Source organism: Gymnodraco acuticeps, unplaced genomic scaffold (genome assembly GCF_902827175.1).
Source record: "Gymnodraco acuticeps unplaced genomic scaffold, fGymAcu1.1, whole genome shotgun sequence".
Taxonomy (NCBI): domain Eukaryota; kingdom Metazoa; phylum Chordata; class Actinopteri; order Perciformes; family Bathydraconidae; genus Gymnodraco; species Gymnodraco acuticeps.
This window is the reverse complement of record NW_022991400.1, coordinates 128,312-144,391: the sequence shown is the minus strand read 5'-3', so window position 1 is coordinate 144,391 and position 16,080 is coordinate 128,312. Positions and strand designations below refer to the sequence as shown.

The window sequence follows — 16,080 nt, the reverse complement described above, 5'->3', positions numbered from 1 at the left end:
CTTGTTTCCTCCGCTAAATCTCCTCCGTCCATGCATCTGGGAAAGGTGAGCTTGAGCTAGCTAGGGCAACGTTGCTAGCATAGCTAACGTTGACGTTAGTGATGGCATTATCCACATCTTTAGGCAGCTCTCCTGATGATGTACTAGTAGCAGCTTCACTTGTAGCTTCGGTGCTGCTAGCCTCTTTCTTTTTGTGAATAATATTCTTTTTAGAAAATAAGTCAAGTATAGAATGTTTGCCTGCCATTGTAGAGCTTTCTCGTTAGCGTTCTTGAGGGAAAGAGCTGCCGCCAAATCACTGACACACCCCCAGCTCGCCGCGGGGTCACAAGCGTGATGACGAATCATCATATTTTAAGGAAATCGTTTTTATTTTGTATTATAATTACTGTGAAATGTATTATGTTTTTGTCATTATTACAACAAATACACACTTGCAACTGATAACACTGGCAATGATTTTATATTTATTAGACAATCAAAAAAAAGATCATGCTCCAAATAAGTGGGGGTACGGCGTACCCCCGCGTCCAACGCCCACTACACCACTGGCGAGGGAGCACGCACACATGCAATAACATTTTTACCAAGTCACTGACGCTATACTATGCGAGTGCCCTAGAGGGCGCCAGAGCGCCGTGATGCGCCTGTTTGATTGATGCCAGAAGCGCAGGTAACGGTCATCACAATGGCCAAGCAACCAGGAGGACAACGCGATCTGAGAGACTTCATATTTAAAAATACTAAAAATAACATTTCAGGTAAGTCAAGAATCAGTAATCTTAGTCATTACTCATTACTTTAGTCACCAAAGGTGGAATCTATGGACATAAGCAGCAATAACAACTTAGTTTGGAGTTTAGCTACGTTTTTCTCTCGTGTTAGCTAGCTGGTCAGACTCAAAACTGTTGATGAAATGATACCACCAGCACCAGAAGAGCTGAAACCCCTCCTTCAAGCAGTGAACACTCTGGTCATCTCCAGCTGAGTGTGAACGTGGGTTTAGTCAGATGAACATTTTAACCACAACTATAGCTCCCTAGAGGTAAAAAGCATGTCAGCCTTGCTTTTCATCAAGTGTGTTGGCCCTCCACTGAACAAGTTCAGACCAGAGGTATATGTCAAGACTTGGCTTCAAAGACATTGCTAACAATCCGAAAGCAAGAGCCAGAAAAATTGAGACCAAAAAACATGATTATGAAAATCTTTGGAAACTTCTATGAGATGGGGGAGAGTGGAGTAGGCAGCCATTGACAACATTGGTCCTATTTTGTATTATCAGTATAATCTTTTAATATATTTTCATATTTTGTAAACAATTTCAATTTGCACTTAATGCCCTGTTAAAAAAAGTAACATTGGGAATGTTAACATAAAATATTTGTATTTGAACTGCAATAAAATGATGATGGATCAATATTTTTCTAATTTTTTTCCTCACATTTTTCATGAAGAATTTACATAATGATTTAATTAATTACGATACAAATGTAACCCTTTAGATACCAGTTTTGATCGTATACCAGTAACTGCTTTTTTGAAAAAATACACTATAATTCAATATTCGAAAAACTATTTGGACTTTATTATTAGTATAATCAGCTGATCCATCTGAATAATAAATGAGGGACTGTTAACCTATAAGATTTGTACCATAGACTTCCATTATAACCACATTTTTGTATCCCCCCCCCCCCTTTAAATTAAAGTGAAAAAAAGATGTTGCACTAATTGTCCTCTGCATTTGACCCTAAATGTTAGTGGTGCCATGGCAGCCCGGGGACCGACTCTAATTCTGAGGTGCCTTGGTCAAGAGCAATGAAAGGAGTATCTGAACATCCATAACATGCATGTTGTTTTAGGAGTATAATAATGATCTTTATGCTGGTTGGTCTCCCACCCTCTGCGGGTTATCAGCACACATTATGTCCCCATATGATAAAATCCACCATCCCCCCTGATTTTTTTTTACAACTTGAGTAATACATATATAAAGTTCACACATAACGGCTGCTGGTGCAATACTAGACTTCTTCCCCCCCCCCCAATTTGGGATACACCCTTTTTTATATAATTAAACAATGTTGCTGCCTTGATATCTCATTTGGGATGGGCCAAATAGATGGCCTGACAGAAAAACAAAAATAAATAAAAATAATTGAATGAATATGTAAATGTCTTTGTTGCAGGACAAACAAAGGAATTCTGATTCTGATTCTGATGTAGCTGTTTTCTTACCTCTCTGCTTGGGCTGGTCTAATGTGAATTTCCCCTATTGGATGTTAATGATTTAAAAAGACTTACATTGTCCTCAAGCTGTGACAACTCATTTGAACAGAAGAACTCTGTTGTCAACATGCATTTCTATACAAGATAAAGACTTGTGGATATAGACATCATCATTTCATATGAGTGGTAGCAGTATTTGTATTGTAATGTTTTTATGGGTGGACTTGTTTCCCATTCCCATAACATTTGTGAAACCCTAATGACTAGTGATTCAGTAAATAACAACCATCATAGTTGGGAGGAGCTGGAGTGAGTGAATTAAGTCTCTCTCACCCACACGCACGGGCGCGCACACGTGAACTACAGTATCTACTGTACTTGCTGAATGAGCCAATAAAAAAAGGGGGATTAACATTCCATTAAATATTCCTCTCGCGCGACTTAACCGCCAGAATCACCGCGAAGTTTCCTGCTATTTTGTATTTTGGTGGCAGGCAGCGGGCAGCGGGCAGCAACAACCCGTGGAGACTAGTCCAAGAAAGGTGGAGACTCCTGGGTTAACTTCCTGACAATCATTTTGAAGCACCACCAGGAGGGAAGCGGGGACGCTGCTGCTGCTGGGTCAAGGACTAATGGATATACGGCTAACTCTACTTATTTTTCGGCAGTGAATCGACACTTTTGTTGATTACATCTACCTGGCTTGTTAGCTAGCTAGCAGTGAGGCTGCTGCTGCTGGATAAGACATTCCTAACGTTTGATAGCGAGGCGGTGCGAGAGGAGGAATGGGTGAGTTTTCCATGATGTGGCGCTTGTGTTGTGTTTAACTCCTACTTCTTGACTCTACTTCCACAGCAAGTCGAACACTCGTGAGTCATTTAACCAGATGTCAGTGACATAAACCATACTATCAGTGTTTGCCGGGAAGGGTATAAAGTGTGCAAGCCAGTTTGCTAGCTTGTTAGCCTAGCCAGCTAGCTGCCTGGATAACTGGATAACGCCACCTCCATCCTTGGATTTTTACTGCAGGTTTAGCTAATGTTAACATGAGCTACCTCATTTTAAAATGTCTACACAGCCTATGTTAAACGACCATATGCCCCAAAACTACTGTAATATAAGTTGCTTGAAGTTTCTAGGTTATTTATGTGACAGTTTGTGCTCTGTTTTACAAAGTTAGAGCTCATTGCAGAAGCATTAGGCGTCGACAGAACTCCACAGACAGGAAACTCCATATGGCAAGTTAGCTTCTTCTGATAACTTTAGTATGTGTTAACTTCCTCTTTGACATTTGTGTGGGTCTGATTTAAGAAATATGTAAATTGAATTGTGCAGAATTTGTCCAGACTGTGCTGACTTGCATTCCTTTCTGACGGTGACAGTCTTACTGTCAGTGGTGGAATGTAATAAGGTCCATTTATTTAAGTACTGTACTTAAGTATGATTTTTTTTACCTGAGTATTTGCTTTTATGCTACTTTACACTTCTGCTCCACTACATGTATCTGTCAATTATAGTTACCTTGCACATTACAATGATTAGCTTATAAAAATATAAATAAACATTGACATCATTATCCAACAGCAGCATACAAAGGAAATGCAATGAGCTCCACCTTTTTAATAGATGTGGCACACTAATGCATCAATAATCAAAATCCCCATGTTTAATATATGTGATACTGAAATGGACTATTACGCATAATAAATCAGTTTACCTTTGTGACTTCAATTCTTTTTTCAAATGTATTATTGCTACTTTACTTAAGTATACGAATGTAGTACTTTTACCACCACTGCTTATTCTAAGTCCCCAAAGTCAAATGGATGTCATGCTTAGTTTATATCCACTTTACATTGGAACAAAATGGACTCAGGAACTTTTTTTGGGGTGGACTCATGACCCTATCTTCAATAGGGTATTACACGTACCTGCTTCTTAAGATGAAGGATTCCGTTTCTTATGCTGACATCATGTAATCAGGGCATTTCACTAGCAAACTTGAACACCTTGTAGTAACAATCAAAGATGGTTTCTATCTGTGATGCACATGTTTAAAAAGAACCTGGTCGCAGAGAGTGGTTGTGATGACTACATGTAGAGAAAGCACTCTGATCTATGTCCAACCCATTAGATTTGAACAAAGTGCTCAACCACTGTATAAAAACATAGCATACATACATAAAAAACAGACGGGACATGAAACAAATGTAAAACACTAGGCAATGAAAGCAGATCAGAAGCCACAGACTGTCAGTGTATTGCACACGTCTACTGTATCATGAAACCAGCCTCATGCATCTTGTCGGATGTGCTCTCTGTGGTTTCTGTGGTTGTTTGCAGTAAGACTTGTTCAAGAGCTGTGCTATGTAGTTAAACAGGTTTTAAGCCCAGCCTTGCTTAGCCTTCATGAAGAGGGTGTTTTTGACATGCTAAAAACCAAGTTGCTGTTGCTTACTTAGTAATTAGAGACATATGAAACTGAATTAAATAAAAAAAAAAATAATTAGCAAATAGTATACAAAAACATACTGAAATGTCATTACAGAAAAAAGTGTTATAAAGAATGATATTGTTTAGGAGTAAAACTGACCTCCCATTATAATACTCGACAATCACTCCATATGCAAATCAACCACAACAGGCTACTTTACCAGTGTCTATTTATAGGAAGCTAGTTTCACTTGTCATTCTTTGTATTGTTCTTAGGTATGCCTCTCCTGAGGTGGCTCATTGGTGAACATATCTCAGTTCTGTTAGAACATGTCTGAGCTTTGTGAGCTCCTCATTTTGCTAGCTGTATACTTAGCTTCATGCAAACATCATGCATCCTGCTACTGGTGGTTGAAAGATACAAATGTATCAGCCATCTGGACTTTTGATTCATAGCATTAGGTTGTTGGAAATACTGGTGCTTTGTCTGGTCTGTACTCCATTCTTCATTCGTCAGTCTTGTAGGGCTGTGCCCGTATATTCGATTATTCGTTCGTTGGTGCACTATTCGGGTTTCAATCTCGTTATTCGGGTATTCGCTGCTGATTACTACCGAATATCCGGAGCCCAGAAAATGGTATTCGGGACAGCCCTAAAGTCTTGGATTGTTTTTTTGCATTTTCTTTTCCTTATATTTTCATAGTGGATAGTACAGAGCAAAAAGTGAATGAGAGGAGAAAGAGAGCGAGGATGACATGCAACAAAGGTCCCCAGCGAGAAATGAACTGGGGCTATTGTGATTAGATGGACAAGTTATTTAACCCAGAGGCTCCAATGCCCCAGTTACTGTTCTGTTTCCATAGGCCACTTCCCTACAGGATTCTAAGAACTTCAGAAACAAAGACTGGACATGTGCCAGAATGTCTGATTGAATATTAACCTCACTGGCCTCAACCAATATTTACTGGTATGTGGTTTGTGTTGTTTCCCCTTTACTGATGAAGGTCAGTTTACCTAGTTCTGTTAGTCTGGTACTTAACAGTTAATTCATTTATAACAACAGTCACCTAATAATATGGTTAAGACATATGTTGCATGCACACACGCAACAGAAAACGATAAGACACTGACTAATAAGGAACTATTGCCAACCTTTAGTGAGGTGAAAACAACACCTTGATCACTGACCTCACATGTGTGCTGTGGGAACTCTCTATTTGATGATGAACTGAATCCTGCATGTTACTACAGCTTTATGTGATGCATTTGTCACAATTGATCAGAAACGAAACTGCTTCAGGGAATGCCAAACTCCAAATGAGAGGACATGTCAGGCAGATTTGAACCTCTTTACACCAGCCACCTTTGCATCTTAAATGTGATACAATGTGGAAGTCCACACACTCTCACTCCACCTAAACACGCTATGGCTTCAGGTATCGTTTTAATACTTTTTATATTGGTCTATAAAACATGTAAAATCCATTTCTGGAGCCAAATGTGACATCAGATATCTTGTTTTGTCTCACAGTGAAAGATGTCACAATTACTGTAATGGAGGACATGTGAAAGCAGAACATCCTGAAATGAGAAAGCTGGAACTAATCCTTGTTAAGCAGTTTGGCTTGGGAAATTACTTTAATTATCAAAATAGTTGCCGATTAATTTCCTAAAAGATTGACTTGTTTTAATTTTACTAATTGTTTTCAACTCTATCATTTCTGACCTTTTATGATCTGGGGCATTTTGTGCGTTCCCTCCATGCGGGACAGAGTGCTAGACCTCAGGATAAAGGACTGTTAGCTGTTTGGACAGCTTCAATGTGGAAATGCATGTGAATATTATATATTCTATTCTCCAATACTCTGATATCCAATAGAACATCTCACTCTTTGTTGTTGAAGGAGCCCTTGACATGCTAACCTTCCTGTTAAAAAATGTCATCGCCTCACCACTCAATTTGCGTCTCGTCTCAGACTTCATGTTTGTTTGCACATGCCTTTTGTTTGCTCATAGAACTATTGGTTGTGTTTTATGTGAGAGGAAAGGTTTGATAATGTTGCCCAGACGTAGCTCCCTGGTGTGTAATGTGTGAGGGCGTTGGTGACATGTTCAGAGGCTATCCTCACGGCCTGTGCTGCGGATAGGTCAATCCAAGTGAACAAGAGGAGTTGGTGCCATTGAGAATAGCAACAGCTCTCTGTCCTCTCCCTCGTTTGATTTCTCTTGGTAACACTTTGCCCTTCGTATCAGCTAGCTCTCAGATCAGTGGGAAGGAATGCAGTTATGAGTTTCCTCTTTTAATGATTGAGTGGGAAAAGCAAAGAGAACACACTGACACACTGCCTGCCTGGCAATCAAATTGCCTGCGTGGCCTTGAGTATTCCCCTCCTTTCTTTTTCTGCCTTCCTTCCTCTCCCCCACCTCTCCATCCCCCGTTACATCCTCCTGTCTGTCACTGGCTTATACAAGAGCCATATTGTTCAAACTCTTTACCTGGAAGCATTGTGTTGGGAGAGGAAAACAATAACCTGGAAGATCCTGTCCTTCTGCTGAACCCTGACCCGGCACTCAGACAGGAAGTACATTTGCTGTGCAAGCTCAGTTGAATTCCTACACTTCAGAGACTCCAAAACTTCACTTTATAGACTTTCAAATATGTCCACTGACTCACTTTTTTTTAAAAAAAACCACTGTGTCGTTTGGTAATTGACACTTTGGGGAGGAGAAAGAAAGATCAAATGTAACTGATAAGAATAACTCAACTCAAAACAAGAGGGGGCATGATCGAGGTATGCCGAAGAGTAGGGCTGTGCAATTAATCGTATTTTAATCTCGATTTTGGCTTGTAACATTTACGTAAACAACGTAATTTGTTTCAGTTGAATTATACTTAAAGTTCAGGGTAATCAACTGTTAAAAACATATTTTTCAATAAATGGATGTTTTCAAAGTAAATGGATATTTGTTTTTCATAATCGTGATATAAATGATTTCCCAAAATAATAATTGTAGATAATTCTGACTAAATACGGTACTTGCACTTAGGGTAAATATAAATGTGTCCATTGATACAGCGGCATTCTTTGGGGATCTGGTGATTCTCCTGAATCCCAGCTGCTGCACAAGGTACCGTATTTGGGCCAAAATACCAAATCTCTTTACCAAAGTAAAAACATTTTAAATCTATAAATTCTATATAATTCAACATGCGCTCCTTTTAAAAAGAACTTAAAAGTTATCATGTTATAATTATACATTACTTTTTTAAAGATTAAGTTTGACCTTCACTATAATGCTGTACTTTATCTTCGTCAAATAAACATCTTTACCAAAAAAATCTTTACCTACCCAGCTGCCAATCAATATCACCTCCGATAACGGCAGACAACATCTTACGTTAACTAGCTTCCAATTTCAATGGTGATTTTTGGTGTTTACAGTATAGCATTGTCAGGGAAAAGTGTGTTCTCTTGACACGGCATAGTGAGTTTGGTCAATAAATAATCACAAAAAGTCAAGTGTTTGCTGGGCGATTGTTTGGTTGAGGGAAATTGAAAGAGTGGTGGATGCGGTGACCGCAAACAGCTGGTCCAGGCTGCAGGCCAGGCTTGTTTGATTTAGCAACCAATAAGCAGAATAACATTTCAATGTATTTTCTTTTAAATGTCTTTGGTTCCCGTGACTTTGAAAACAAGAACCGTAACATTTTCAGAATTTTGCCAACAACTATTGCTTCTTGTGACATATTTAAAAAATGATACCCTTTTAAAAAACAATCAACATCATTCTAAGGCAGTAGAGCATGTGAATAAAAGCCATACAGATTTAGAAGTATAATCTTGTTAATGAATATCCTACCAGGACTGGAGAAACACTTCATTAAGCTATTTACATGTTCACACTTCTCTTTCTTCATGTCATACTGGATTAGTTTGAGCAGTGATGTAAGCACATTTTTTAAATGTGCCTCTTGGAAGTGAATACATTATAAGTATAGACGGAACTCCTAACCCCAAGCAGCTGGTATATTATCTTCTGTCTGCTAAGTCAGCAAGCTGCGACCATCTGCAAGAGCACTTGTATTTGCAGCATGCATAACAGAGACACACTGGGTCCCTATGCCTATGAAGAACACATCTCAACGTTTGTTGTTGTTCCGTGGTTAATGGCAGGGATCAAAACATTTTCCAATCATTTTAGTACACAGTGAAACGCTAGTTGAGAACAGAGTTTCTGAAAAGTAGAATGTAAAGACAGACTGAGCATGTTTCAGGCCCATGGTACTGTGTTGTCTCCTCTGATCCCTCCCCTTTCACCCAGCTGCAGGCAAATATGTCAGGAATCCTCACTCGCCAGGGCCTAGGTGTCAGTCCGCTGTTAAAGGAGTTGGCAGGTTTCCTAGTGTGTGTTTGGGTGTACTGCTTTTTTCTCTTTATAAACCTGTTGACAGTGCCAAATAATCCTTCAGGTAGTTTCTTGGCAGTGTGGTTTGTATCGGTCTAAAGGTCAATGGGAAAAATAAATTCTCCCTGTGCAGTGTAAGAGTCAACTACTTTTCTTTATTGCTATCATGCAGGGTTTACTGCCAAGTAGGTTTACACAAACAACAAGGAAATTGCTTTAATATATAGTAATACTTGTACATAAACACAATGAGAGGAAAATGTGTTAAAGGAGCGAATATCTTAGGCCAATAGCAGCAAAAAAAAAAATCCTGGAAAAATCCTGGAAAAAACTGTTGCATCCCAAATCCAAACCCACTTGTCTGACAATAACCTGTACGAACAATTTCAATCTGGTTTCCGCCCCCATCACAGCACAGAAACAGCACTGGTGAAAATCACTAACGACCTCCTCATGGCAGCTGACTCCGGACTATTAACTATCCTCATCCTCCTTGATCTTAGTGCAGCTTTTTACACCATTTCCCACAGCATCCTCATTGACAGACTGACCTCCATCGGGATCACTGACACACCCCTCCTCTGGTTTAAATCATATCTCTGGCCGCACTCAGTTCATCCAACTCAAAACCTTCAAATCACAGCCACTTCCAGTCACGACCGGTGTTCCCCAGGGCTCTGTCCTGGGGCCTCTTCTTTTTATCATCTATTTACTTCCTCTTGGCAATATCTTCCGTAAACACAACATCCACTTCATTGCTATGCGGATGACACCCAGCTCTATTTGTCCTCCAAACCAACCACCATCCTCCCTCCATCCTCCCTGTCTGACTGCTTACAGGACATCAAATCCTGGTTCTCCTCTAACTTTCTCAAACTTAACGACAGTAAAACTGAGGTTCTCCTCATTGGCACAAAATCCACCCTAACCAAACCTGACAGTTTCTCCATTACTATAGACAACTCTTCAGTCTCCCCCTCCCCTCAGGTTAAGAGTCTGGGTGTCATCCTCGACGGCACACTTTCATTCAAATCTCACATCAGTAATATCACTCGGTCTGCCTATTTCCATTTACGCAACATCAACCGCCTCCGGCCGTCCCTTAACCCTAAGACCACCGCCATTCTTGTTCACACCCTGGTCACTTCCCACATTGACTACTGCAACTCCCTTCTCTTTGGTCTCCCTCTCAAATCCATCCACAGACTTCAACTGGTTCAGAACTCTGCCGCCCGCATCATCACCAGAACCCCCTCCATTAACCACATCACTCCTGTTCTTCAGCAACTTCACTGGCTCCCCGTCAAATCCCGTATCGTTTTTAAGATTCTGCTCCTCGCCTTTAAGGCCATCCATAACCTCACTCCTCTGTACCTCTCCGACCTCCTGCACATCAACACACCCATCCGCACACTTAGCTCTTCTGCTTCCCTCAGCCTCACTGCACCCCCCTTCCGTTTAACCACCATGGGGTCTAGAGCCTTCAGCTGCTCTGCACCCCGCCTCTGGAACTCCCTCCCACCTGACATCCAACACTGACTCTCTCTCCATTTTCAAATCACGCCTCAAAACATATCTCTTCACACTCTCATATCCACCCTGATCATTATCCATCACACATCCTCTGTTTTTATTTATTTGGTTATTTGATTGATTTATAAACTGCATTGTCTTGTTTATGTCTCTTATGCTGTTGTTATGTGTTGTGTATCTTGTTTTTGATGTGTTTGTACGGCGACCTTGAGAGCCTTGAAAGGCGCCTATATAAAATAAATGAATTATTATTATTATTAGCATATCTACTACATAAAAGAAGAAGCGGCTGTTGAATTCCCTAATACTTTGCTCAGTGCTCAAATCTACTGGTTAAAGAAAGAGCCAATTATTTGACCACATCACATTTCAACGTTGCTGAATATGATGCCTGATGTAAAAGTAACGCTTTGAGTACTTATTAACTGCTCAGAATAAATCCAGAATCAAACATCTGACCTTGAACTAAGGTCAGGTGTTATCCAGAGCTTTAGATTGTGTCATGTTTATTTGATGTATGCACATTATTCTTACATGATTTCTTCGTACACGTCTTGAATAACGTTTGCAAATGTAATATTTTCAAGATGTCAATAAACTCTGGACACTGTTGCCAGAAGACTCAAGTACCTCCCTCCAGCACCTCATTCTCAGGTTATTTTCTCATCTCTTTCTTTGACAGACTTTTGCCTCTTAGCTTCTTGACCTATTTCTGCATTAACGGCAGGACTGCAGAACAACTCTTGCGGCGATGTTGTTGGCCTTATGATGTTGTTGTGATTTCAAGCTGTAAATCTTCTCACGTTCAACAATATGCTCAGATTTGAATGGAATTAAAGAGGAATATGATTTTGTAATTACACATCAGTGACTTCTTCTGACTGTACTAAATATTTGACACCAGTCATAGTGTGTCTGCATCATACTGTACTCGTGTACAGTCTAGCAGGCCTTCTGACCCATATCCACACACATACATTTACACTAATGTAGCTACGGAGAGATGCATGCAAGCCAGCTTCCTGCTCTAGCAATGAAAGCTGTGGGCCTTTTAACACATTTTATTCAATTGGAGGGGTGTCACAATTTTGATTCTATATTCAAATCTATCAAAAATAATAAGCTTTGATTTTGATCATCTAAATAAAAAGCAGGATCAGCGTTTCCCCCAGTATTTTCATTTCTTTCAACTCGCAACTACTTGCAACAATAACATTGAATTAAAACGACACAACCAAAGATCTATAAAGAGAACTTTACTACAGTGTTGGAGGTGGGGTCCCTTGAGAGTTTATCAGTGCCGCCGCATAACGCCAAAATTGCCTGTTTCTCAAGAATACAAATTCCTGGATCCTCCGGCGATCTTGGGCATCCATTGGGCACATGGAGCATTCGCTATGGTGTGTTCCTTAAGCCCCGCCTCGAATTTGCTCCGTCAATGCCGCTCTTGGCTCAGTCAAATGAATGCAGATGGAAAATAACTCTTAGTCTAATAAGAAAATAATTCTGCTTTTTATGGCATTTTACAACTTTTAGGACCTAGTGATTCAAATCAGGACTATTCAAGTGTTCGTCCTGGGTATTTTATTAGCAGACTTTTCCTTGCTTGTAGTGCTCATGAAATTTAGATTCTCAGTTTTTCCTTTCATTAGTCAATCAAATATTTAGTCAGGAATCCCCCTTCTGCTGCCTGAATGCAGCGAACCAATCGGGGGGATTGGGGATTCGATCCCCAATCGCAATTAGATATTTGTTTCCCCAAAATCGTGCAGCCCTACTCCACGCACACGCACACACGTCCCCACCTGCACATAGACTGTTTTTGGCTGTGTTTAATGCGTTTAGAAAAGCATTTCCTCTGTTTTAGGTCTTATATAACTATGTTGCATCGTTAGTGGAGCTCGGGATGCATATGACATTAAAGCCTTTGAATCTTAAGGAACAAACCAAGAACACTTTGTTCACTGCTGGTATAACACAGGCCAACACACACCACTCATTGCACTCATTCAGTAGCAGCCAGTTTGTGGGAAACATTTCTGACAACTGGACATGTGACCATTAGAGTTTGAACTAGTTCAAACAGTTTTCCCAAATACTTTTTTTACCCAGACCACTTTCATGTGACGTAAATGTTGATTGCAGACTAGGGCTGAACGATTAATCGATTTAAATCGAAATCGCGATTTTAAATCGAAATCGCGATTTTAAATCGAAATCGCGATTTTAAATGATGCGATTATCAAATCGCAAAGCCTGCGATTTTTTTAAACTTTTTTTTTTTTACAATTTTTCTTTCTTTCTTGTGTCTCAGTCATCCACACCAATCAGAAGTGCTGTGCTCCACATGTACCAGCCATTGTTAATCAAAGTGGTAGGGTTAGGGTTGGCGTTAGGGTTAGGGTAATGTTGTGAATCGAGTGGCCTGTGTTCGTCGTCCATAACATACGCCTGCCCATACCATAACCCCACCACCACCATGGGCCACTCGATTCACAACATTACCCTAACCCTAAACCTACCCCTACCCCTCACACCAGATACTGACTGGTTTTCGGACCCCCCCAGACCCCCCCCAATAAAGCAAAAATGCACGTTTCAGAGTGGCCTTTTATTGTGGCCATTCTAAGGCACACCTGTGCAATAATCATGCTGTCTAATCAGCACAGTGCATGACATTAAGGATTTTGGGAGATGGCCCTGTGGGCCATCTAAGCTAATTTACAGATGGCCCTGAGCCCAATAGAGATTGCCCTGAAAAATGCTCGCGGACGAAATGACGCACGAAGGGTTTGGGGGGGCCCCCCCCCTAGACAATTTAGATTTTCGCAGGTCTTAGATGCTGTCTGGTGCATTCTCTAGACTGAATTATAAGATGAACCACCACAATATTATATTGTTCAATTTTATTCTTCATTTCACTTGTTTGTTTGTTCTTGTTTGTGTTTTCTCGCTTGCATGCCCTGCATAGCTTTAAGAAACACTTAAGTTGTTGGTCAAGACACTTTCCATCTGATGAAGGCAAATGCCTTCCCAGATGTAAAAAAGTAGAACACATTACATTCAGTTATAACTGCGAAAACAAACATTATTTACACTATTATGGCCCCTGTTAAAAATGTTTGTAATGTTATCTACTGTAAGTTAGTCGAACGAATGCCTCCTCATCCGGAAGCTGACCGAGCAGACCCGAGCAGCAGTCGAGAGGAGCCGAGCGCATCCGCGAAGCACACAAAATGGGACGTCAGAGTTCCCGTTAGCCGGCAAATCTAAATCACTTCGGTCAAAATGTCCGGTCAAAATAATTTCCCTTTAGCGCAATACTGCTTCAGTTGCGCCACTTATGTGACAGACAAGAATAGTCAATTCTAATGTCTAACACTTAATGTGGAGAAAGAGATGTCCTGTATGGGTTGATTGTGCGTTGATCTGTTGGTAATGCCTCGGGGTTCCGGTGGGCATGGAAACAAATGCATAATGCTGCGCAATACTTTGTGGCCTCACCCAGTTGCATAGCAACACTTATTGTGTAGGTGTCTTTTAATAAGCAGGTAGTCATATCATTAGCTGGATCTGATCGATATGGACATAAACGCAAGTGAAGTCTAATCTGACGGGAGAGAGAGATCAGCTGCTGCTGACGAGTCGACACGCAGCTCTGCATGATCACATGCAGCGGTGAGCGGACAAAACACACACTTCAGGTTAGAATATCACACGTAGCTATTTTAATTACCTCTCAAACTACCTGAACTAGTTATAGATATGTTTAGTTTTACTGTCGGCTCACTCATTACTGGATCCGCGAGCTGCATGATACTGGCATAATAGATTGCCCGATCGGGCAACCAGCAGGTGAGGCTTCATTGCCCGAGCTAAATACTAGATGGCCCCAGGCCATCGGGCAGTCCTTAATGTCGAGCCCTGCAGCATCTTGATATGCTACACCTGTGAGGTGGGATGGATTATCTCGGCAAAGGAGAAGTGCTCACTATCACAGATTTTTTCAGATTTGTGAACAATATTTGAGAGAAATGGTTATTTTGTGTTTATAGAAAATGTTTTAGATCTTTGAGTTCATCTCATGAAAAATGGGAGCAAAAACAAAAGTGTTGCGTTTATATTTTTGTTCAGTGTAACTTTGGTTGAATTTCAATATTATTGGTATTGACCACTAAATCTGTTCATTTAGATGCACTTTACATTCATTTAAATAAATAGGAACTTAAAAAGGAAAAACACTTTTTCCTCCTATGAAGACCACAATAGCTTAAGTGAAACTTATACAGTGGGGCAAAAAAGTATTTAGTCAGCCACCAATTGTGCAAGTTCTCCCACTTAAAAAGATGAGAGAGGCCTGTAATTTCATCCTAGGTACACTTCAACTATGAGAGACAGCATGGGGGGAAAGAATCCAGGAAATCCCATTGTAGGATTTTTAATGAATTAATTGGTAAATTCCTCGGTAAAATAAGTATTTGGTCACCTACAAACAAACAAGATTTCTGGCTCTCACAGACCTGTAACTTCTTCTTTAAGAGCCTCCTCTGTCCTCCACTTGTTAACTGTATTAATGGCACCTGTGTGAACTCGTTATCAGTATAAAAGACAACTGTCCACAACCTCAAACAGTCACACTCCAAGCTCCACTATGGCCAAGACCAAAGAGCTGTCAAAGGACACCAGAAACAAAATTGTAGACCTGCACCAGGCTGGGAAGACTGAATCTGCAATAGGTAAGCAGCTTGGTGTGAAGAAATCAACTGTGGGAGCAATTATGGAAACATCATGCTTTTGGGCTGTTTTTCTGCAAAGGGACCAGGACGACTGATCCGTGTAAAGGAAATAATTAATGGGGCCATGTATCGTGAGATTTTGAGTGACAACCTCCTTCCATCAGCAAGGCCATTGAAGATGAAACGTGGCTGGGTCTTTCAGCATGACAATGATCCCAAACACACCGCCCGGGCAACGAAGGAGTGGCTTCGTAAGAAGCATTTCAAGGTCCTGGAGTGGCCTAGCCAGTCTCCAGATCTCAACCCCATAGAAAATCTTTGGAGGGAGTTGAAAGTCCGTGTTGCCCAGCGACAGCCCCAAAACATCACTGCTCTAGAGGAGATCTGCATGGAGGAATGGGCCAAAATACCAGCAACAGTGTGTGAAAACCTTGTGAAGACTTACAGAAAACGTTTGACCTCTGTCATTGCCAACAAAGGGTATATAACAAAGTATTGAGATTAACTTTTGTTATTGACCAAATACTTATTTTCCACCATAATTTGCAAATAAATTCTTTAAAAATCCTACAATGTGATTTCCTGGATTCTTTCCCCCGATTCTGTCTCTCATAGTTGAGGTATACCTATGATGAAAATTACAGGCCTCTCATCTTTTTAAGTGGGAGAACATGCACAATTGGTGGCTGACTAAATACTTTTTTGCCCCACTGTACGTGTTTTCAAGATAAGACAAGTGAGC

General features: G+C 40.6%; 1 protein-coding gene across 2 annotated transcripts in view; it reads left to right on the top strand.

Annotated features, from left to right (window-relative positions):
* Positions 1-2,574: 2,574 nt before the first annotated feature.
* Positions 2,575-16,080, top strand: part of cd2ap (CD2-associated protein) — a 120,384-nt gene continuing 106,878 nt past the window's right edge. Inside the window, exon 1 of one of the 2 annotated variants that reach the window (XM_034195679.1) lies at positions 2,575-3,018. In XM_034195679.1, coding sequence (XP_034051570.1) covers positions 3,015-3,018 — 4 coding nt within the window. In that variant the 5' untranslated portion in view covers positions 2,575-3,014. The remainder of the gene's footprint in view (positions 3,019-16,080) is intronic. The other variant, XM_034195678.1, reaches the window with a different exon arrangement.